The sequence below is a fragment of the Prunus avium genome, chromosome 4, assembly GCF_965620075.1.
Source record: "Prunus avium chromosome 4, drPruAviu1.hap1.1, whole genome shotgun sequence".
Taxonomy (NCBI): Eukaryota; Viridiplantae; Streptophyta; class Magnoliopsida; order Rosales; family Rosaceae; genus Prunus; species Prunus avium.
The window spans coordinates 20,038,799-20,062,566 of NC_142287.1; the positions used below are offsets into that span (position 1 = coordinate 20,038,799).

A 23,768-nucleotide genomic window follows, 5' to 3' on the forward strand; every position below is an offset into this window, starting at 1 on the left:
GCATGTCGTTTTCTTCATGAATTTTAAGAAACAGAATAGTCAATACTCCTTGACTTAGTGTACATGAAAAGGACAAGAAATAAAAGATGAGATCATATTAACCTCCACCTCACCCCATTTCATAAGATGGCGGCGGACTTGACTTAGTGTACTTCCAAAGTCAACAACTTGTTCTATCCTCAACTTGTTTGAAGAATATTGCGATATATACTGCTCAAGAGTTTGAGTCTATATCCCTCAGTTTCACTTCAATTCTTTCTTAACACTCAAGTCCAAAATCAAGAGTTCCAAAACATACATTATTTAGTAGCTTTGAATCATGAGCTGAACCCTCCCACCCGCTAAGAACGTACATGAATTCCAAATCAAAGTTACAAGCTGCTAATACATTTTGTGATATCTTTCCATGACGATTACGATAACTGCTTACATCTCGTCCCCTCACCATTGCCGGAATATGTGTACCATCAATAACTCCGATGCAATCCTAAAATTATTCATATATCACAATAACCATATTATGAAAAATACATATTATAATAACAATATTATTATAATTAGATAATTATCACATACCTTGAAATCAAGGTAAAACCTTGTGCTTTCCCTTATTAGACTTGGGTGGGACTAGCAAAGAACAAATTATTCATTATTAATATATTGCAAATAATATATTGTACTAAACTAGTAAGCTATTAATATATTTAAAAGATTATGAACTAAGCTCACCTTCAAGTAATCTTTCCATACTTCATCATTAGCAGTGAACGTCTTTGCAATTGGGTCCCACCCAAAGCCAGAGTTGTTACGCATAAGCGTAGACATCTTGTTATATTGCTTCTTAAACCACTTCATTCGGCTCAAGTAATTATTATAAGTTTTTGGGAACCTAATTTTCGCATTAAGACGAGGAAGTATCAGTCTTTCTACATTTTGCTTGCTAAGTGACCCATTAGCATCACGTAATCCAATATTGATAGCATCCACCAAGAGGTGCAACAACTCATTGGTATCATCCATGGAAAGATTTTTAAAAATATATTTTTGTAAAGACTTTGAGCGACGATTTGTTGTTGTCGAGCAAAGTGACTTTGGGCGACAATTGGGTTTCGTTGCACAAAATTTAGTCGTGTAAGACTTGTAGCAACGAATTTTTTTTCATCGCGCAAGGGGTTTTTTTTACTAGTGAATGTTAAGCACTTTGTCACCACTTGTGATACATGTCAACGCCAACATTACAAAGCAATTCATCCACCAAGCCTCGTTCAATCGTTACCAGTTCCTTCTAACTCGGTATCCTCTATCACAGGACTGATGAAGGACCTATCAATAGAGTTAGCACCAAAAACTGTAACGATTTGGAGCGCATCACTTTCAAAACAAACTTTGCTAAACTCCCTTTCCACCGTCAAAGAGGCTCCCATCTTTTCTAGACTTGGAGGCATCCAACATCTGCGCAAAATCCATTTGTACACTTTCCTCTAAGTATGCAGAAAAGTATTAGGAAAAGTTTGGTGGCCTTCTTGAGTTGTTCCCCTACAGACAGAGCCACCTCTGTAGGTCAGTTTGACAAGTTAACGCTGATATTAGAAAAGTCCGTAATAATGCCAAAAACAAAATAAAAAGCCTACACGAAATGGGTGAGAAACCAAAAACAAATTCAAAGTTGGGTTCTTTGGCTCCATTATAAATACTACCCCAAATTCAAAGTTTAGTCTTCCATTTTCTTTGTACAATAATCCATTTCTTTATCTTTCATGATTCATTTACAATATGGCCATTGACTTCTCTCTTCCAATATGTTATCGCACTTGGTTATAATCGCGGAAGACCATTTACTTTTGTTACAACTTCTGAAAAGTTCTCCCATGGACTTTGTAAAAGTAGATAGCTGCACTAGATCAATTGGTTTTAAATGTTTTCCATCCGAATTAGTTTTCTCCATAAATTTTTATGCACAACAATGGCAAGTCAAGTAATGGGTGGAACTCGAGCCGCTCATGTGTTTTCGATGCTTGTGTTAATCTCATTCTTTGTTATTGCAGCAGAGGGAGCCATTGAGGAGTGTAAGTTTTTGTTCAATTGATATGTCCTTTTTCATTGTGCAGTTCATCAGTTTTTGTTGATAGTTGTATGACAGGCTACTGATCTTTTCTTTAGCTTTCTCAATAATAACCTTCAAAATACTTGTGTGTATGACTGCTTCTTCTCCCCCAGGTAGAACTCTTAAGTGGCATTCAAAAGTTTGGATCAGCATTAGACTTATATAGGGTAATTCAATTCTAGACATTTGGCCATGGGGGTTGGTCTAGTATTGTTTGATGGTTTCGATTTTATCGTTACGATAGTTTTCAGTAATTTGGCAGATGTTAGTTGAGAAATCTCATGTCAACTAGACATCAGCTCCTGGAAAGTGGTTAGGTGTATCCATTTCTTATAAGTTGCTTCAGTACTAATCAATTCATTGGAAACTAAGCTAGTCAGTCAATGAAATATGGTAGTATGGTATATCAGCTTTGATAAATCAGTAAACGACGATTGAAGCATTGAACTGGTTTACAATTTCTGATGCAGATGCTCCTATGAAGATTCTCATGGATGAATGGGACATAAGACCTCCCAGTTGGGTGGGTTCAGATCCCTGTGTTGGTGGCTGGGCAGGTATTGAATGCACTGATTCACGTATAACCTCCATGTAAGTTCTTGGCCTATTTCCACCTTTTTCAATGCTCCTGGATGTTGCTTGCTTCAAATTTGATAATAATTCGAATTCTTTAATTTCAGAGCATTGGCAGATATGGCTTTGACAGGTCAGCTTCCAAGCGATATCGGGCTGTTATCTGAGTTAGAGAGTCTGTAGGTTCTATCTCCATTTTTCAATTTACAGTTGTTGTGGTACTTAATTTGAAAATTACAACTAATATGTGAGCCACAAACCAGGAATTGTCTTTCTTTCAAGAATATATTATGAGGTTCAGTGCTCAATAGGCACTGACTGTTTCAAAGAATTTTAACTGCATTAATGAATTCCTCCATTATTGGATATACATTTACTGATACTGATAACAGATTTGTCAGTCTTGTGTAACTCACTTCTCCCCCTTTTTCATATAGGAATCTATCTTTCAACAAGGGCCTGAAGGGACTAATTCCGGCATCAATTGGAAAATTGACGAAACTAGTATACTTGTAAGAAAAACAAAAAGAATAATTGGTTTTTCCACTGAAGTATTTATTGACTTGTTCTGCTAATCACCTTGTTGCTTTCTTCATTGCAAGCCAGAAACCTAGTTGGTTGCAGTTTCTTTGGACGTATCCCAGACACAATAGGATCTCTACAGCAGCTGTCTTATCTGTAAGGCCCCCTTCTACCTTCATCATTCCTACCGAAGCGTTTAAACAGGCTGATATACACTAACTTTGGAACTCTGCATTTATAGATCTTTGAAGAACAATAGTTTCGATGGGCTGATTCCGCCTTCCATTGGTAATCTGTCCAATCTTTCCTTTCTGGATATTTCTGACAACAAACTTGTGGGATCCCTCCCAGTCTCTAACAGGACTACACCTGGTCTTGATAAGCTATATAAGGCGAGGCACTTGTATGTCAACTCTAGCTACTTCTGAGCTGACTAATTTTTTATTTTTTTTCTACCTTGGCTCTATGCCTATCTGATTCTCCTATTTATTTTAAATACAGTCATTTTCAAAATAATCAGCTCTCAGGCACAATTCCATCTCAACTTTTCAGCTCACAGATGGTTCTGATACATGTGTAAGTTTTGTTAAACCATCTATTTGCTTGAAGGTATAGCTTGAGAATATAGAGAGAGAACCTGTTCAATTTGGCTCAACTACATGACAGAGTAGAACAGGAAATGTATGAGTTGATGTGTATGAAAAATGCGTATCTAATAGCCTCTCCTTAGTGCATATTTCATTTCAAAGGGTATTGCTGCATCTTTTGGTAATGGGATACCCGATGAAATGTCTTTGATATGGAAACTGAGGACTGAAGCCTTTTTTTTCATCTGCAAATTCCAATTCTTAAGGGAAACACATTACTTTATGTGCTTGTTACTTTTTTTTGTGCAGGATTTTTGACAGAAATAATCTAACTGGCAGCATTCCTTCCACACTTGGACTTGTGCAGACTCTGCAGGCACTGTGAGTATTTATTTCATATCCTCAAGTAGATTTATTCCAAGGTTATTGCTGCTGGGTTTCGGCCTCTGTAAAGTTGTTTGTACTGAATATCTTCTTCTGGTATAGACGCCTTGATAGGAATTCTTTAAGTGGGTCCGTACCTTCAAGCCTCAACAATCTTTCTAAAATCGCTGAACTGTAAGCATAAGCATACCAAGTCAATGATTTGTACCTGTTCCGGGAAACTTTTGAACATATTGTTTGGAGTTCACTTTACTAAGAGAGGCTAATGGTAATATGGTTTCAGGCACTTGTCCAACAATCAGCTGACTGGCCCCGTGCCCAACCTTACTAGCCTGAATGGCCTCAGCTATGTGTAAGTATGAACCACGTTACTGATTTATGAATTCTATCTGTTGATTGCCATTGTACTTTACAATAAAAGATTAGAATTATGTCACTTTTTTCCGTGAAGAAAATTGCACAATCATGCATCTATGAAAGTTGATATCACTTTATGGTCCTTGACTGAATTTGATCTGCAGGGATCTGAGCAACAATACTTTTGATGTATCAGATATTCCTACTTGGTTTTCGACATTGCAGAATTTGACGACATTGTATGTTTCATTCCTCCTCCATAAACCTTGGTGTGTGTGTGTGTATCGGTGTGCACTTTGAGTTGCAGTGTATGTAATTGCATTTGAAACATCATCAAGCTTAAGAGAAAATTTTAGTTCCGAATTAATGTACCATTTATCCCTGTATGGCAGAATGATGGAGAACACGCGACTTCAGGGAGAAGTTCCTCAAGCTCTATTCAGCAATGACAATTTAGAGACAGTGTGAGTATCTTACTGATCTCTAATAGCACCACACTTAATTTAATGGATGTTGTAAGAATCTAAGTGGCTTTGATTTTGAACATGCACTCTGTTACAAAGAAGAGAATGTAAAACAAGGCTTGTAGTACTCTCTTTATATTTCGGTATAGTTGCAGTGATATTTGTGAAATGATTATTCTAATCTGTGACAGGGTACTGAGGAACAACAAGATCAATGGTTTATTGGATCTCGAAACCATTTCTAGCAGCAACCATTTGCTGATTGATATGGAAAAGAACTTCATTACAGACCTTAGTGCTGGAGGATCCAACTCTACATTAAAGTAAGCATTAGTATTCATTCATATTTGTAGTTTCTTTCTTTTCAGTGTTAAGAATTTCGGAAGGTCAATTTCCAAAAATTATACCTAGTTCTTATCTGTCATGTCGTCCATTATCTTTTGCAGACTCGCTGATAATCCGATTTGTGAGGGAACAAACATGACAAATAACTACTGCATTGTGTCTCTATCAAATTCCTCAAATTTGATTCTACCAAGTAACTGTGCCTCTGTTGCCTGTAGTCCGGACCAGGTTTCTTCCCCCAACTGTACATGTGCATATCCTTACACAGGGACTCTGGTCTTCATATTTGTTTCTTTCTCCAATTTGGGAAACTCTCGTTACTACACAACTCTTCAAGACTCACTTGTAACAACCTTTCAGTCCTATAACCTTCCTGTGGAATCAGTTTCTCTGGGTTATCCTACCTGGGGCTCATCTTATCAGCTTGAACTGTTCATACAAGTCTTCCCATCTGGTCAAGATCGCTTCAACCAAACAGGAGCGTCAGCGATTGCGTCTGTGATTAGCAACCAGACTCTTCCGCAGCGTCCACCTTTTTTTGGACCCTACTCTGCTGTTTTAACTTATGGCAACTCAGGAGGAGGAGGTAACTCTGAAACCACAATGAACTTGGAAATAATAGTTCTAGTTCTGCTTCAAAAAGTGGAAATGTTAACTCAATTTTATAATGGATGACACGTCTCTCTTTCCATTTCTCATCATTTTGAGGTGCCTGCAGGATCAAAAAAAGGCTTGACAATTGGTGCAGCAGTTGGTGGTTCTGTGCTTCTGTTATTATTAGCCCTTGTAGGGGTTTATGCTCTCCAACAAAAGAGAAGAGCAGATAAGCAATGGAGCAGATCAATCCCTTTGGTAAGATGTAGTTCGTCAATAACTCAAAAAATGGTCAAGAAAAATTTGAAGTACACGCAGCAAATTATGTTTCATCGTGCAAGCATGAGTTAATTATTGTGTTCAATGTCTTACAATGCAACAGTCTGGGATTTCAAATAGCAGTGCCAGTGCTCCTCGTCTAAAAGGAGCAAGATTGTTCTCTTTTGAAGAACTTCAGAAATACACCAATGGTTTTTCAGAAGCCAATGATGTTGGAGCTGGTGGTTATGGAAAGGTTAACTTTGTTTGATTATCTTTCATTATCATAGAGATTATTTCCTGAAAGTGTGAGTCCACCATGTTACCTTGCCTAGCAACATATCAGTGCTTTATTTTCACCAACTCCATAATACGGTGATCTAATTGCCAGAAACCATATGCCATTCATTTGTTTGTTATATTCACCACAAGAGTGCTTTTATTCCAACCCTATCTTGCTCACCTCACCACAGTTTCATTTTATTTTCATTTTGAAGTCAGATTATGCAGATATCCTAGCTCTCAGTAATCCAAAGAAAAACTCCTAAGCCCTAATTCTGACTTTCTTTTGGCTAGCTATAAATAGCTTGTGGCATTGACCGGCACAAGACATGACATCCATGACCGTGTCATGGTCATTGCTTCCATTGCAGCAAGAAACACAGACTTTTGCTCTTCATTTTTCTTTTGTAAATACTTTTGTAAGTCTAGGAATAAGGAAGTTTATGATTATAAGTTTTATCAGAATGGTGTGGGAATGACGAGTATGAGGTAGGAATAAAAGCAAAGTCAGCACATACCTCTTTTTTCTTTATGAAAAATGTTTATGATACTTCAGGCTTGCCATATATCTCATCTATACCCTCACCACTAAACTCCAATCCTCAAAACTGCAATTCCCTTCAACAGACTCCACGAAATGATATATGAAGAAGAACTCATTACAATGAAAACAATTATAGTCGCTAGACAGTTACAAAATGTATAATTTGGCAACATTTTACAGGTGTATCGGGGAATTCTTCCGACAGGCCAAATGGTTGCGATTAAAAGAGCTAAAAGGGATTCTATGCAGGGAGGGCCTGAATTCACAGCTGAGGTTGAGCTTCTATCAAGAGTACATCATAAGAATCTTGTCAGCCTTGTTGGTTTCTGTTTGGAGCAAGGGGAACAAATCTTGGTATATGAGTACGTTCCAAATGGTGATTTGTTGGATAGTCTTTCAGGTATTCCATGCAGCTCTTCACCTTGAAATTTTTATTTTTTTTAAAGCTGAAACACTTGTTCATCATTTTTCTTTAAATATGTAATAATTATACGTTAGAAAATTGATTATGCAGGGAAGTCAGGAATCAGGTTGGACTGGTTGAAGAGACTTAAAATCATTCTTGGTGCAGCAAGAGGTCTGGCCTATCTCCATGAACTTGCAAACCCTCCGATTATACACCGAGACATTAAATCAAACAATATACTACTTGATAAAGATTTAACTGCAAAAGTTGCTGACTTTGGCCTCTCCAAGTCTATGGCTGATAGTGGAACTGATCATGTGACTACTCAAGTTAAAGGAACAATGGTCAGTATTGAAAACCTCCCACCTCTCTACTAAAAATAATGCACTTTTTCCATGTCAACTATTAAGGGTAATAGTGTTCTTCAAGCAATGAGGACTAAAGGCCTGTGTTTATCACAATGTCATCCTAAATTATGACTGAGTATTTAATGTTCTTTATTGTTATAGGGCTACTTGGATCCTGAATATTACATGACTCAACAGTTGACGGAAAAGAGTGATGTTTATAGCTTCGGCGTGGTAATGTTGGAGCTGATAACTGCTAGAAGGCCAATAGAGCAAGGGAAGTATATAGTGAGAGTGGTGCAGATGGCAATGGATAAGACAAAAGATCTGTACAACCTTCAAGAAGTTCTTGACCCATATATTGGTTTGGGAACAGAGCTAAAAGGATTAGAAATTTTTGTTGATTTGGCAATGTCTTGCGTGGAAGAATCACAGGATAAAAGGCCTAGAATGGGAGAAGTGGTGAAAGTGATTGAGAAAATAACACAGCTTGCTGCTTTGAACAACTCAACATCCAGTTCAGCAAGTTATGAGGATGTGAGTAGGGATGATTTGCTACCATCTGCACAGCGGTCACGTCCCTGATTATACTCGTATTGCATATCAGCCTGTCTAAACGCTTTGGTTAGAATTTGTCTTGAATCTGATATTGTATCAGTATCATATGACCAATATGTATATTATTAGATTCAACTAGAAAAACAAGCCCAGGCATTAAGTAACATTTATTCTCCATTACACAGAGCTTCTTGTTGTTGCTTAAACAATTTAGAAAAAGAAAACTGGTAAATCGTTTCAAAAGCGGGCATTTTAAATAGGGTTGGAATAATATTTCTGAAGAATTTCATAACTTTCCCAATTGAATCATTTTATACAGCTTTGCTTTGCTTGTAGAAATATAAGTAAACAGCTCTGATCAACCAAGTGAAACCAAACAGTATAGATGGATAAAAAAAAATGTTATTGAATTGACTAAAACGTTAATTACAAAAGAATTTACGAATACAGTACTTGCAATTGTTGCACAAACAATACAACAGAAAAACAAAACCAAAAGGAAAAGTGGTAATTTAATTGATCATATGGAGACATTAATTATCAGTCTATCATATGACCATTATGGACTTGTGTGACCAATTGCACACGTCAATGCCAATGTCAATATTGTTGCCCTTAGTTGCTTCAGCACCAACAGTAGCACAGCTCTCTTGGTTAGAGGAGTAGTTGGTGCAAGGATGGGTATAGATATGAACCAAACGGCTGTGTTGTGAAAGATTACTGGGGATCATCATCGTCAAACGGGCTCATTTCGAACACATGATCGTCAAGCTGCAAGTAGTCTGGCTCTGACATATTGATTTGGGCAATTTGATCATCAATGTCAAGATATTCATGGCTTGTTTCTTCACTTGTCCCAAATCCAATGTCAGCTGTGACTTCAATAATCTCGGAGCCGGTAGCGATCCCTTGGGAAGTCTCATGATCTGTATATGTTGTATTCCCCATTTCTTCCCTCTCTGCACACAGTAGCATGCTTGAGTATGATTGCATTTGGGGTGTGGTGTTGTTATCAATAATAGTAGGGCCGTCCAAATATGAGAAAGCAATATTCAGGGCTTCATCAAAATCGTCATCCAATAATTGGTTGTCATCAATCATCTCAGGTTGATGGTTTGACTGAGTGAGACCAATTGGGTTTGTAACGAACTCTGGCTCATGACTAGTGAGGCCAATTGGATCATGGTCATCAATATTAATCTTTTGAATCTTGCTTTTGGATTCTACTGAAGCATCATCAATACCATGATCCTCTGCGGCAGATTTAAATTTTCTCTTCCTTTCATTCTTATGAAGCTTCTGGTCGTTCTTTCGAATCCGGCACAACACCAATTGATCGCCATCATCATCACTAGCCCTGGAATTTTTGGATTTGGGCATGGAAGGATAGTCTTTAAGACTATATTCATGCATAATCCAACAACCATTCTGATCAGATTTAGGGTTTTTATAATGAAACCTCCTCGAGAACCCCAAAACCTTCTGCTCATTCTTAGGATCAAGGACTTTGGCAGAGTTCTCTCCATGCCAGCAGCCATTTCCAGCCTTCCGAGACACACGGGTGCCTTTGGTCTTCAACGTGGTGAAGAAATACAAGTCTTCACCAATCTCTAAGCCATCTCCACCAAAATCCTTCCAAATTTTCCAGGGTTCAGAGGTGCCATAAAGATTGATCTTTGGCACCTCATACTTCATTGGCTTTCCAGAAACCTTGTTGTGCAGATAATAGCCCAACAAGTCAGAATCTTTGGGATGAAAATAAAAACCTACCGGAAGATCAACAGCACAAGGGCCCATGGTTATTTCTCTCTCGGAAAGCAAGCAGCTTTCTCTTTAATTCTCCGATTCTGCAATTGATTTGATGGGTTTTCTTTCTTTAATCAAATATGAAGAATTTATCTCTGAGTTTCTTTGGATTTGATTGAAAAGTACAGAGAATTAATCTCTGTTTCTTCTTTGAGGAGAGCTGAGAGATCATCAAAAGGCACTTGAAGTGTTGGTTGGAATGGCGAGTGTTGTGAGTGAGTTAATCGTTGACTCCCCTCAGTATATATACAATATATAAAATATGACCGTTGCTGGAGTTTCCAATTCTAATCAGGATTTACTGTTGTGTTGCTTTACAGCTGTCAGTTGGTTTAAATTTTGAATTTAATATGACCGCCTAAAAATGCAAAAAGTTCGACACATTGAAACGCCACCGTCTCGCTTGATTTGTGTTGCTTGCTCTCTTCTCGACCATGGATTCACAAAAGACAAAAAGAACAAAAAAAGGGTTCCGTGCATTTGTTTTAATTTTTGTATAGATTATTAATGAAATTTCTCTATTTCATTGCACTTTATTTTCTCTGTGTTAAAGTGCTCAGTCTACAGAAGAAAACCGGAGACTCAGACTCTGGAATGGTGGAAGAAGCTAAGAATTGTCATAGAATTATAGGAACGGCGGAAGAGGCAAAACATCAAACAGATGGCGGGCTGTAGCTTGTAGAGCATGGCTGCCATTTTTATCATAGAATTATTGTACTTTAGTAGTTACTGCACTTGAAAGCATTCGAATATGATTGGGAAATTTATTTCAAATCCATGTAATGAACAATATTTCTACGTTCAAGTGTCATTGAGTTACAACAGTTTTTGTGACCATTATCATCTCTTGCACATACACTTAAAAAGGGAAGAGCATTTTACAGACAACCACTTCAGCTCCAAATCATCTTAAGAAAACGTTCCACTTGCGCCTTGCAATTCGTTGTCATGCCGGGCTTTGTCAGTAGGAGGAGGTAGGTTGTAAAACTCTGCCAAATAAGCCAAAGCCTCTGAGTTACTATCACAAACCTTCCACAGAGATGTAATCTCTCCCTTGGAGAGGGTACCCCAGTCCTCACAATCATTAAGGAAGCCTAGAAGCTTTGAATAGAATGAGTCATAGTTCATCAACAAGAATGGAACTGGAAGCTCTGACCCGATCCTTTCTAGCTGAATTAATGCTAAAATCTCAAAAACTTCATCTAGAGTACCAATCCCACCAGGTAGAGCAACAACAGCAGTCCTATCAGAACTGCAGCTTCTAACTGCAGCATCTACCAACCCATGTTTCCTAGCAGAGAAAAACCTGCAAGTATAAAGCAGTTATGCAATTTGGCAGCAGTTTAAAAACACATTTGTAAGTTATGCAAACGCTAAACCCTAAAAGCCTTTGAAAGCTTTCTAGCAGATAAATATATCTTTCCTGCATGTGAGATACACTTCCGATGGTAGGTAAGGATGAAAATTTGATGCTGTCCATTCGCCAGCCTCTTTACCAATCTTAAATCCACCAACTGGTTTTCCTGCTTGCAAAGCACCTTTAGTAGCAGCATCCATTAGCCCTGGACCAGCACCCGTCCATGAAGTACATTCCAAAAGGTTTGCAATCTGCTCAGTAAGATTTGTGGACGGAAAATCTCCTCAATTAGACTATTGTAAATTTTAATTCCGAAATGCATTTCAAGTACAGGCATGCTATACATAAATACTTTTTACATCAAAGGGTGTGCTAGGGAAGGCAAGGCAGGACAAAGTGACCCACCTCTCTACCCAACTCTAGTGCTTGCAGATAATGTGAATGATCAGGTCCCATCCTTGAAGAACCCAAATACACGACTCCTCTCCCAAGTCTGTGTATCAGTTCATAACATCGTTCTATCTCTTTCCTGACCTTTGAACAACAAACTAAAAGTTAGGAAACAAGCTCTTAAATTTGCAAGATATTCCCAGTCAGTCCATTAAGCTTATAACCAGTAAATGATTATGTTGAAACTAAGGATCTATAATAGTAAGCAACATTCCAGGGCTAAAATTAACGCCTGGAACCAGTAATAAAAGCAGGGCTATAAATGATATGCTAAAACAAGTTATATATAAGAATTAGATCAATTTTTAATATACTTTTCCTCTCCCGGGCATGTGTATAAGTAATTCAAAACATTGTTGCATCTCTTTCCTGATCTTTCAACACCAAACCAAAAATTTAGGAACTAGGCCCTTCAAATTTTCAATGTATATTCCCAGTAAGCAAATAAAGCTTATAACCAGTATTAAAAGCAGGGCTCTACATGATGCTAAAACAGTTCATACAAAAGATCAAACTCTCAGCACTTACTGAGAATTTGGGTGACAGCCAAACTTGGTCACAACAGCATTATTGCCAAACTATTGCCTGAAAAAACTTCCAAATGGAGTCTGACATATCAAGCATAAAACATTTGACAAAAGGCACTAAGATTTTCATTTCACTATTCTATTCTACTTCAAATTTTCATTTAGACAGTCGATCTAAATTTGAGCTTTTCTAATACAAATGGGGTTCCCTTAGACTATAATAAGATGGAACAAAAATCTCCAAACAGAACCAGTCTACTTCTGTTATTGTCTAATTCAAACTTAACAACAAATATTAGCAAGCACATATGAACATATACAAAAGGATCATCAAAGCTACATACCTCATTTGGGCTTGTTCTCTCATCAAAATCAACTAATTCAGACTTGCATGATATAAGTCTTCCCGGGTGTGGGTAGGGCCTCGACCTTGAGAGCTTGAAACTAATGGTGGGTCTCTCTCTTGCCCAGAAAGATTGAATCTTCAAAGTCCTTTCATGACAACTTTTTACTAAAACATGACAATCGATTGAAATTGAACCCAACACCGAAACCCCCATTCTCAAATCTTCCAATCGTCTTGAAGATTGATTTGCTGGATGATATTTGACCAAATTCCAAGTGGGTATGCGTCATTAACTCAAATTATCAGCATTGGCAAACAGAAAATTGGTATAAAGCGAACGAAAACCCAAACTTAAGCTCTCACAATTTGCACTGTGATGCAAAAATGTGGAACCTTTTGAGAGGTAAGGGGAATAGGGTTCTTCAACTATGAACAGTCCAACTTGCTTCGATATATACAAGCAAATGGGCTACCTACTGCCTAACGTGCCGTCAAATTTATGTGAAGAACACAAAGGCCGGGGCTCATACCCGAGTCCTAAGTTGGAACCGGTGTCCACTCTATTTGTTTTACAAAAGGTTATTTTTCTCTAATTACCCTTGTAGTAAATATTGTTCGGGTTTAATGAATATTTACATGTGTATTCTTTCTTCTTTTTTTCAATAATCCTTAAAAAAACCAAAAACAAAAGTGAAAAAAATTATATACAAATAAATAAATAAAAACTCTAGCGTCCCTATCTGTAGCCTCACATCTATTCTCTACTCCGCTTCTCTCATGCCCTCCCTTCCTCCACCAAATTTATCCATCCCCATCCTCTGAAAAATATGTAAAAAAAATGAAAAGAAAATTTAAAAAGGAGGAAAGAACGAAAAAAAACAAAAACAAAATAGAAAGATCTATTCAAAACGCATTACTCTTTTCGAACACACACACTTACCATAACGATTTGTTTATTTTGTGATAGGAGAGGGTTTTTTTGGAAGTCAGTGATATATTCAAAACGCATAGTTTTGGTCCAAAGAAGCTCCAGGCAGCAAATCCTTTACGTAGGCTGTAGTGCACAGGACTGCTTGGTTTATTTTTTTAAGTGATATGTTCAAAAGGCATAGTTTTGGTCCAAGTGAAACCAAATAATAATAATAATAATAAAATAAAAATAAAAAGAAAGGACCAACAGCTACGTAAAGGTTGACACCCCTTCCTCAAATGAGTTTCAATCGAAATTGGATACCCTTCCACACCTGAACCAGGGACGGACCCACAGTGGGGTCAATGGGGTCAAACGACCCTATGGACTCCATGAACGCAAGGTAGAAGGTCCCTTTGAAATGGTATGTGACCCCATGAATGGGGGAAAGAGGAAGCTGCAGAACCGGAGGAAGAAGAAGCTGAACAGGAATCTGTTTTTTTTTTTTAAAAGAAGCTGACCAAAACGACGTCGTTTTGGCCCAGCTTCTAATTTTTTTTTAAAAACCGCTGACACCAAAACGGCGTCGTTTTGGAGAAGCCCAGCAGCAACGAATTTTTTTTAAAAAAACCTGGCCAAAACGACGTCGTTTTGGTCCAGGTCTTTGAAAAAAAAAATTAAAACAGATTGTATAACAGCCCCTCTTCGACCAGACATGCCCTCAGAGCTCCAAAACCCCACATTTCCTAAACCTCAAACCTAAATCCCCAATCTCCACCTCCCACAAACTTTTAACCCTCTCCCCCACCAAGCCTTTAAGCCCCAACTCCTCCATTGCCGCCGCTTCCAAAGGCTTGCTTCCGCTTCCACCACCTCACAATTCAAGGTAAATTCTAACTCTAAACCTAAATTACTTGAATTGAAATTGAATTTATGATTGTATTATATTGTTTTGATTTATTGGATATGATATTTTTGAATTTTTTGTGGTTAATTGGTATAAATTTGTTGTTGTCTTTAATTGATTTTAGTTATTATTTTGATTAATTTATGAAGAATTATGGAAAGATTTTTTAAGAGAAAATCATCATTGGGTAGTTCGGATAGTGTGGGTAGTTCAAGAACTTCAAGTTCAAGACAAAATGAGCACAACTCCAAGAAGAACTTGTGATAGCTTTTGAAAATGATTGTCTTATAACGGGGCGAGGTTTGCATCAAGAAACAAGTCTCAAACGTGCCGGTGACACACGATGGCTTTGTTGAAATCATGCAAGGAAAGGCTACATTGGATGAGGAATAATGGGTTTGATGCATTGGTTGAAGAGGTGTCTTCATTTTGTGACAAACATCATATTGATGTTCCTAACATGGATGAGGCATTCCTACTTCCAGGGAGGTCAAGGCGTAATGCTCCAATAAAGACAAATCGTCATCATTATCGTGTGGAGCTCTTTATTTATGTCATTGATGAGCAACTTACGGAGTTAGATGATCGTTTTAATGAGGTAAATACTGAGTTGCTTATTTGTTTGGCATGTTTAAGTCCGAATGATTCATTTGAAGCTTTTGATAAACAAAAGCTACTTCATCTTGCTCAATTTTATCCTCAAGACTTTTCGGATGGGGATCTTTTGGCACTTGAAGATCAACTTGAGCTTTATATTCATTATGTGCGTTCGAGTAGTGATTTCTCTGACTTGCAAGGGATTGGTGATCTTGCAAAAAAAATGGTGGAGACAAGGATGCATCTAGCATTCAATTATGTATATTTGCTTATTACATTGGCTCTAGTTTTACCGGTTGCTACTGCTTCAGTCGAGAGGGCATTTTCTGTCATGAATATTATCAAAGGTCCACTTCGGAACAAAATGGGAGATCAATGGTTGAGTGATAGTTTACTTGTTTACGTTGAGAAAGATGTTTTTGATTGTATTGAAAATGAAGCTATAATACTACGTTTTCAAAATATGAAACCTCGTCGTGGCCAATTGTAATTTGTACTGTTGTTTTTTACATGAATTATGAATCAATGTACTGTAGTTTCATTTTCAATGTTATTTTAATCTTTAAAAAAAAATTGAACTTTTACACTATGACCCTACGAGCTAAGAATCCTGGGTCCGTCCCTGACCTGAACCACCACAACCCACACCGGCCAACTCCCCAACCACATTCCTTTTTCCTCAATCCTCCTTTGCCACCATCATCCATTAGCTTTTCTCTTTGTGCTTTGCTTTTTTCATTATCATTGACTATCTCTCACTCTCTCAAATTGGTACAAATGAATTCCATTACATTCATTAAGCAATGAAACCCTGAAAGGATCTCTCTCCCTCTCTGTATTCTTTGATTCATTTGGTAGAAACCCATTTGTTTTTAGAGGCAAAAGAAGCATTGTGAAGTGGGCATAAGCCATGGCAGCTCCTAAACCACAAGAGATCAACCATCCACCAATGGAACAACCCTCCACAATTTGTTTGGAAAATTAATTTCTCTCTTAAATTTCAAAGTAATTTCTCTTTATGCTTTAATTAATCAAGATGGATTGTTGGGTTTTGTTTTGGTTATTTTGTATAGATTTTTTCAATTTATTTATTTGTATATATTTTTAGTTTTTAATTAATTAATAAAGATTGTTGTGGTTTGATTAAAGCTTGTTAGTTTGTATATAATTAACATGGTGAATTTTTTAATATGATTAATATGGTGTTTTTAGCCTTTTAAATATCATTTAAATTATCAGGGTATGTGGTTTTTATTTATTTATTTAAGTTTTTAACTTTTAAAATATTGCTTCTTTCTTGAAAAATTTATGGGTCCACCGCTATGTGTACATACACAACATTTGGTAATAAATAAATAAAAAGTTGTCTAGTATTGTTGTTATTATTTTTAGTGTTTCATTTTCAAGAGATTGTATTTATATACTTTCCAAATCCAAATAGTAAAGTTGAAACATACACATCATATATTTCTTACTTCTCATAATCAACCTAGCAATCCTAACAATTTCAAGCATATACAAAGTCAAGGTTGCATCCACTATATTAAAGGTTGATATGGTGACAACCTATAGAGGCCAGTGCCAAAAAATAATAAGATTAGTAGATATGCTTTGATTCGATTTGGTTGAATTCTATATAGGTCCAACTGAATCAAACTGAACTAATTATGGTTTGGTCCAAGTTTACACTTTTTTTTTATTAAAGTCGAACCAAACTGGTCGGACTAGTTTAGTTTTCGCTGGTTTGAACAATTCGACTGGTTTTGTCCTGGCCCTTACCTAAAATTAAATGCATTTTCAGTTTTATATTTGTCGGAGTAGAAATTTCGTATCCTCCAACAAAAATTCTTCTAATCCATGCTTGAAATACCATATTCACTTGCTAAAATAGCAAAATTGTTTTATAAAATTTGAAAGCCACGACGGATTGTAAAAGTCTATTCTCATCGTGTGGTATCGCATGAAGATACGATATGATGAAAATGCATGTGTGCATGGTAATTTGTATAACCATAAAAGAACCAAGAACATATTTTTTCTTTCACTTGTGTCCTATTGTAGCTTGGAGGGATAGTGCACCCATTACTTCTCAATTTGGTTTTATTGTTAATTTCCCACTGCGGCACAAACTTTTGGAGAATAAATTTTCAGGAACTTCTTTGTGCATCGAGAAAGGGATTGATCAAATAATAATCAGGAAACTTTTTGTATTAATTCACAAATATTTTAAACTCATGGGTCTTTTTTTTTTTTTTTTTTGCTTTTGTTTTTTGTTAAGAAAGATGTTATAGGAAGTTTCCTCTTTCTCCAAAATAAACAAAAATATATACGTAATGTATTTATCAAGTTAGAAAATAAATACGGAAATACATCTTGAAACTTCCTTCTTTTCCTTTTTTTCTTTTTCCTCTTTGATTTGAAAATATTCAAATTTGTTCAATCATATGACCTGTCATGCATACAAAATCAGGTAAGGATATATGTCTTTGAAATTTAAAATAAGTAAGCAGATATTTGAAGTTGATCTCCTATTCCATAAATCTTCAAAGATGGTGGACTTTGCATTGCCTGAGGATCTGAAGATGAAAATAGTACAGTTAGTAGGTTCCGATGTGAAACCGACGCTCCTTCGCAATTAGACGTTTTGTGAGCACGATTTTGGCAATCGTTTGGTGCTAGTGCTACCCCAGTCTTTGTCTGGTGTGCCAATCAACCTTAAGAAAAGGCAGTCGCTTACCGTAAGGATGATCGGACCCACACTTAATGTGTTTGATATGACTCTTAGTAGGAGTGCAGATGGTGGGCATGTTTTAAAAGATTGGAACTCAGTTATGCAAACGGAGGATTTCAAAGAAGGAGACACTGTGTATCTATGGTCCTTCAAAGGCCCTAACAACATTCTTTGGTTTGTTATGCATGCATAAAAGATCTACAATTAATTAGCTAGGGCTGATTGTTATTTATTATTATTAGGGTTTTATATATTGCTCACCAGAGTTATGTGGGAGCTAGGTAGGGATGAGTTATCAATCATCCTTTGTTAATTGTTACTCTTTGGTTCTTCAATATTAAGTGTTAGTATTGTTATCTAATTTTCTAATAAATTTCTATAAACTGTTACAATAAGTTTTAGCTTCCATTCCAGTAACTTTTTTTTTTCAATGTTGAAAGCACCATAATTTTTTTTAAAAAAAAGAAGAAGAAAATTGGCCACATATATCTGATATAAGAGACACCAAAGTGATCCTTGGACAAAATAACAAAGTAAGCTCTCTAAAGTGCGTATGGTATGATATTTGGCTACTTGTATTTTGATCTCTAAATTTTTTTATAACAGACAGCAATTAACTTCACTATATTGCTTGTAGAAACATACATAAATTTAATCTAGTTTCAACCCAATGAAGAAAAAGATTAATTGATTGTAAACGTGGTACATGTACATTACTTAATTGGTCAATCTATGATGACCATATTAGCTTCACTACTTGCAGTAGTAGTGTTCTCCATTCCCATTCCCATAAACTGTGCAGTGGAAGATTGCCGCGGACCATCATTATCATCATCACAGTTGATCAAGTGGATGAGTAAATCATAATCAATCGAGCATTCGAGCGCATTGACTTGGTCTTCTTCACTACCAAATGGACTAGGCCAATATCCAATATTATTGCCCAGGCCTTGTTGAGTCTCATAAACATCTGACGCCCTCTCTTGGTCACAAGCTGCGTACGATCCCAAGGCTTGTTCCGTGAATGGTTGTGCGGTGTCCAAATTTGAGAAATCGCTCATTAGGGCATCGCCATCACCGCCACCACCAAATTGGCTGACGTCATCAGTATAGTTTGCCCTAGCTTGGGAAGAGACCACAGTTGTTGTGTATACAAAAGAGCTGTCCGGCTGAGATTGAGTGAGTCCAGTTGGCAAGTATGAAACACTCCCACCAATTCCAGTAGCCTCAGACATGGGAGTGCAATTACCAATAAATTCCTCAAAGCTAGTCACTTGTTGCGGCCTTTGCCTCTTATTTTGAGATTGTACTGGAGTGTCAGTTTCATTATCCTCTTCTGCAGTTCTCAACTTTCTCTTCCCCTTGTCATTCTTTCGAATCCGGCACAGCACAAACTGATTGGTTGTGTTTGGTTTGGGCTTCACCAATGAAGGGTGAAGGCTGTACTCGTGCATAATCCAGGAACCGTCTTGAACAGATTTAGGGTTTTCATAATGAAACCTTTTCCATATACCTAAATCGTTCTCCTCATTCGTCGGATCACTGACTGTGGTCCCTGAGTTCTCACCTTTCCATGTCCCGGACCCTATCGTGCGAGCCACGCGGGAGTCCTTGTCACTCAGGCTCTTCAATTTGGTGAAGAAATAAAGGTCTTCACCTGTGGCTAAGTTGTGTCCACCATATTCATGCCATATATCCCATGGCTCTATCTTACCATAAAGATCCATTTCTGGAATAACATTTTCATACATAAAGGATGTGCCACGAACCTTGTTAAGAAGATAATATCCCAATAACTGATCATCTCTTGGACGAAATTTAAAACCAACTGGAAGATTAACAACAGACTCAGAAGGTGCCATATATAAGCTATATAGCAGGTTCCTCTTCGACTTTTGTTGAGAAGAGAAGATTAAAGATGATCTTGGTGTCTTGGAATGGAAAGAAAATGAGTATGTAGGCTGGTTGGCAGAGAGAGGGTGTTGGTGTTGGATTCTTTAATATGGAGGCGATTCTGTAATGAGTTTCTTGGGGTTTTGTGAGAGTCGTCTTCCTTCCATTCCTATATATATAGGAGTATTAGGGCAATTGGAAGCTAAACCTTATACGGGGAGGATTTGTGTGGTGATATCCGTCCGTGATTTATGGGGAGGATATGCATCACCAAACTTTAATTCCCTAACCACCCTTTCTCCTTCTTCTTCCACTTCAAACCCTAAAAAATAAAACCAAAGGAAGAAAGGCTATACTATATGCCATTAGCTTCCGTTGGGAGCATATAATTATATATTTCTGCCAAGAATTTAATTGCTGGTATAAGGAACTTGAAAAGGTGTTAAAATAACAATATTCTTTTTCTTCTAACTAAGGTATGAAGATCTATTGAAGGGAAGAGACTCTTATCTAGTTGTATCATGAAAGAAAGATCGCTAATAGGGACTAGAAATTCTTTTATTTATCCAAAAATTCTTCTTAGTAGATTATTTAGCGAAGAAATATGAAAGAGAGCAAAATATTTGTATCCTCATTCTTGTTTATTTTAGATTGGGGCAGCGATTATATGGCCAATATTGGAGCCGTGTTTATTTATCCAAATTGTATTTAATTGCATAAATTATTTTTCCATGTTAGTTTATTGGATTAACTATATAAAAGTACCCAACCTTTAGGGTTCATTTCAAATTAGTACTAGACCTTTTAAATTTTTCATTGACATACCTGACCTTTTGTAAAACATACAAATTAGTCACTCCATTAGTCAGACAGTTAGTGGAGGCGTTAAGTGATGATGTGGCTGCTCTGATATGGCTTTTTTTTACTCAGGTGGATACCGCGTGGATTAAAAAATAAATAAATAACTGTTTAAATTTTAAATTAATTAATAAAAAAAACTCAAAAATTAAGAAAAATCAGCTTCAACACCCAAAAAAATACATCCCTCTCTAGATCCTCCATCTACCCCAACTTCGCCTTCTTCATCTTCAGATCCTCCATCTACCCCAACTCCACCTTCTTCATCTCCAGATCCTCCATCGGCATTCTCATTGGCTTCACCTTCTTCATCCTCCATCAACCCCAGCAATCCCACCTCCATTTCCAAATCCTTCTCCACTGCCCATGACCTCTTCTCTAAGCCCACCTATTAATCTTGACTCCATCCCCATCCCCATCTCAATCCCAAGCCATCACCAACCCCACCCCAAACCCAGCTGCACCACCCAAACTCCCTCATCCCCAGCCCTCTCTCTCTCTCTCTCTCTCTCTCTCTCTCTCTCTCTCTCTCTCTCTCTCCCCAAAACTTATCAAGACACCCAACCCCAAAACCCAACCCCCTGCTTCTCCGACGAACCCAACCGAACCATCACCACCGTAACCTTCATGACTCATGCATGCCTAGCCTTCTCTCCAAGAGAGAGAGAGAGAGAGAGAGAGAGAGAGAGAGAGAGAGAGAGACGGGGTGAGAGAGGGGGTGGGTAGAGGGTGAGAGTGGGGTGGGGGAATTGGGATGGGGTAAGGGAGGGTAAGATATGGGGGGTGGGCTGGGTTTGGTTTTTTTGTTGCTGTTACTTTTCGTAATTTTTATTATTTTATATATTTGGTTTTAAATTTTTTAATTAATTTAAAAAATAAAGATTGTTTTGATTAATTTTTAAATCCACGTGGTATCCACCTTAGCAAAAAAAAGCCACATCAAACCAACCACGTAATCACGTAACGCCTCCACTAGCGGTCTGACTAACAGAGTGACTAATTTGTATGTTTTATGAAAGGTCGGGTACGCCCGTGAAAAATTTTAAAGGTTGGGTACTAATTTGAAATGACTCCTAAAGATTGGGTACTTTTATGTAGTTAATCTTAGTTTATTATTTTGAGGAGAATGAAAGATAAATGGGCCTTATTTTCATTTCTAGCCTAGGGCCACCCAAAAGTCAGGGCAAGCCGTGCACCTGCATTTGCCTATATATATATATATATATATATATATATATATATATATATATATATATATATATATATATATCTCTCTCTCTTTTAGTTTTTCCAAAATTCACTCGTCTTCTCTCTCTTTCTTTATCCAAATGCTCCAACCCATTAACTTCACCATCCAGCCTTCAATCTCGACCAAAAAATCAAATCACCTGCAATCTCCCCTCCCTTCCTTTCATATCTCTATTTTTAAGGAATTTTTAATCATGTTTTTCCTTCAAACAGTAAAAGTTTCTAGTAGTTTCTTTATGCATCACCAAACATTAATTCCCTAACCACCCTTTCTCCTTCTTCTTCCACTTCAAACCCTAAAAAATAAAACCAAAGGAAGAAAGGCTATATGAATTATGAAAAAGTTATCCCATCCAAGTATCTGTAATGCTTGTTATGTTCTCTTTATTCTTGGGTTAGCCTATCAACAAAAACCATAGTACCTGCATTTGCCTGAAAGTCATGGTACAAAACTTTCCATTGGGAAAATACTCCTATTGCATATCAGCCTGTTTAAACGCTTTGGTTAGAATTTGTCTTGAGTCTGATATTGTATCAGTATCATATGACCAATATGTATATTATTATATTCAACTAGAAAAACGCTTTTGGTTAGGCACCCAGCCCTAAAACGATGATGCAGTTCCGACTTGATTTCTCTTTGTAATGTGATCTATAAAATCATACCCAAGGTGATCACAAATCGCCTAAAGAAGGTCCTACCAAAGATTATAAGCCAACACCAATCGGCCTTTGTGGTAGAAAGGCAGATCATAGATAATATTTTGGTGGTGCATGAGATATTACATTCTTTGAAACAAAAGAAGGGGGGGTGAGTTGTGTGAGATGGTGATGAAGCTTGACATGGCAAAATCCTACGATAGAGTGGAGTGGAGTTTTGTAGGTGTTATGTCACACACCCTTGGCTTTGCCAAGAATTTGTCACTCGATAATGGAATGTATCTCCACAGTCACGTACAGTATAATGATCAATGGGGAGGCTACGGGTAACATTGTGCCGTCGAGAGGGCTCCATCAAGGAGACCCTCTCTCTCCTTTCCTTTTTCTTATTTGTGCGGAGGAATTGACAGCCTTGCTTCGTAAATATGAAGAGGATAGGTTCATCCATGGTTTTCAGCTTCAACCTGAGGGGGGTGCAGATTTCTCATTTATTATTTGCCGATGACTCAGTCATTTTTTGTAGAGCAGAGGATCATGAGGTATTAAGTGTGCGGCCGGTGTTGAAGTGTTATAAGGACGAGTTGGGGCAATGCATTAATTATTACAAAAGCTCCTTATTCTTTAGTAACAATTGTCCAAGACGATGGCGCCGAAAACTGGAAACAATCCTACAAATAAAACAGAAGAAGGAATTTGGAAAATACCTAGGTATAAATGCTGACTTTGGGCAGTCGAAGAAAAATGTTTTTGAGAATGTGCTGGTTAAGATTTTCCAGCAGTTGTAAGGATAGGCAGAGCAATATTTATCTGTAGCCGGGGAGGAAGTGCTTATTAAAGCTGTTGCCATGGCTATGCATACCTACACTATGTCATGTTTCAAACTCCCCATTGGCCTATGCAAGGAGATTGAGTGGGAGATTACAAACTTTTGGTGGAAAGGACAAAAGGATACCAAAGGAATACATTGGGTGGCATGGCAAAAGATGACACAACGTAAAACAAATGGAGGATTGGGTTTTTGTGATTTAATTTGTTTTAATCTGGCTATGCTAGCTAAGATTGGATGGCGATTAGTTCTCCACACCGATTCACTCTTGGTGCGGCTTTTTCATGATAAGTACTACCTAGGAGGAAGCTTTCTATCAGTTGGAAC

General features: G+C 37.4%; 5 protein-coding genes and 1 long non-coding RNA gene across 6 annotated transcripts; 2 read left to right on the forward strand and 4 right to left on the reverse strand.

Annotated features, from left to right (window-relative positions):
• Window positions 1-259: 259 nt before the first annotated feature.
• Window positions 260-1,020, reverse strand: LOC148294990 (uncharacterized protein At2g29880-like). Its single transcript, XM_088252334.1, has 3 exons — window positions 730-1,020; window positions 577-627; window positions 260-487 (listed from the first exon to the last, which is right to left on the reverse strand). Exons 1-3 carry the CDS (start codon window positions 1,018-1,020, stop codon window positions 260-262), a joined length of 570 nt encoding a protein of 189 aa, XP_088108460.1.
• A 689-nt stretch (window positions 1,021-1,709) lies between these two features.
• On the forward strand, window positions 1,710-8,509 carry LOC110758278 (leucine-rich repeat receptor protein kinase HPCA1-like). Its single transcript, XM_021960101.2, has 19 exons — window positions 1,710-2,066; window positions 2,575-2,695; window positions 2,785-2,856; window positions 3,115-3,189; window positions 3,284-3,355; window positions 3,441-3,602; window positions 3,701-3,775; window positions 4,096-4,167; window positions 4,273-4,344; window positions 4,454-4,522; window positions 4,692-4,766; window positions 4,920-4,991; window positions 5,183-5,314; window positions 5,438-5,922; window positions 6,055-6,188; window positions 6,313-6,444; window positions 7,195-7,414; window positions 7,529-7,764; window positions 7,930-8,509. The coding sequence occupies exons 1-19, from the start codon at window positions 1,916-1,918 to the stop codon at window positions 8,350-8,352; spliced, it is 2,850 nt and encodes a 949-aa protein (XP_021815793.1). The 5' UTR covers window positions 1,710-1,915; the 3' UTR covers window positions 8,353-8,509.
• Window positions 8,510-8,711: 202 nt separating this feature from the next.
• LOC110758281 (NAC domain-containing protein 2-like) lies at window positions 8,712-10,440 on the reverse strand. The gene has a single exon (XM_021960105.2). It carries the CDS (start codon window positions 10,120-10,122, stop codon window positions 9,043-9,045), a length of 1,080 nt encoding a protein of 359 aa, XP_021815797.1. The 5' UTR covers window positions 10,123-10,440; the 3' UTR covers window positions 8,712-9,042.
• Window positions 10,441-10,875: 435 nt separating this feature from the next.
• LOC110758289 (Putative lysine decarboxylase family protein) lies at window positions 10,876-13,359 on the reverse strand. Its single transcript, XM_088251388.1, has 4 exons — window positions 12,810-13,359; window positions 11,894-12,022; window positions 11,554-11,739; window positions 10,876-11,436 (listed from the first exon to the last, which is right to left on the reverse strand). Exons 1-4 carry the CDS (start codon window positions 13,023-13,025, stop codon window positions 11,041-11,043), a joined length of 927 nt encoding a protein of 308 aa, XP_088107514.1. The 5' UTR covers window positions 13,026-13,359; the 3' UTR covers window positions 10,876-11,040.
• Window positions 13,360-14,425: 1,066 nt separating this feature from the next.
• On the forward strand, window positions 14,426-15,773 carry LOC110758290 (uncharacterized). Its single transcript, XR_015835388.1, has 2 exons — window positions 14,426-14,607; window positions 14,778-15,773. It is a non-coding gene; the product is annotated as an uncharacterized LOC110758290 (long non-coding RNA).
• A 2,908-nt stretch (window positions 15,774-18,681) lies between these two features.
• Window positions 18,682-19,818, reverse strand: LOC110758288 (NAC domain-containing protein 67-like). The gene has a single exon (XM_021960114.1). The coding sequence runs from the start codon at window positions 19,816-19,818 to the stop codon at window positions 18,682-18,684; it is 1,137 nt and encodes a 378-aa protein (XP_021815806.1).
• Window positions 19,819-23,768: the final 3,950 nt, after the last annotated feature.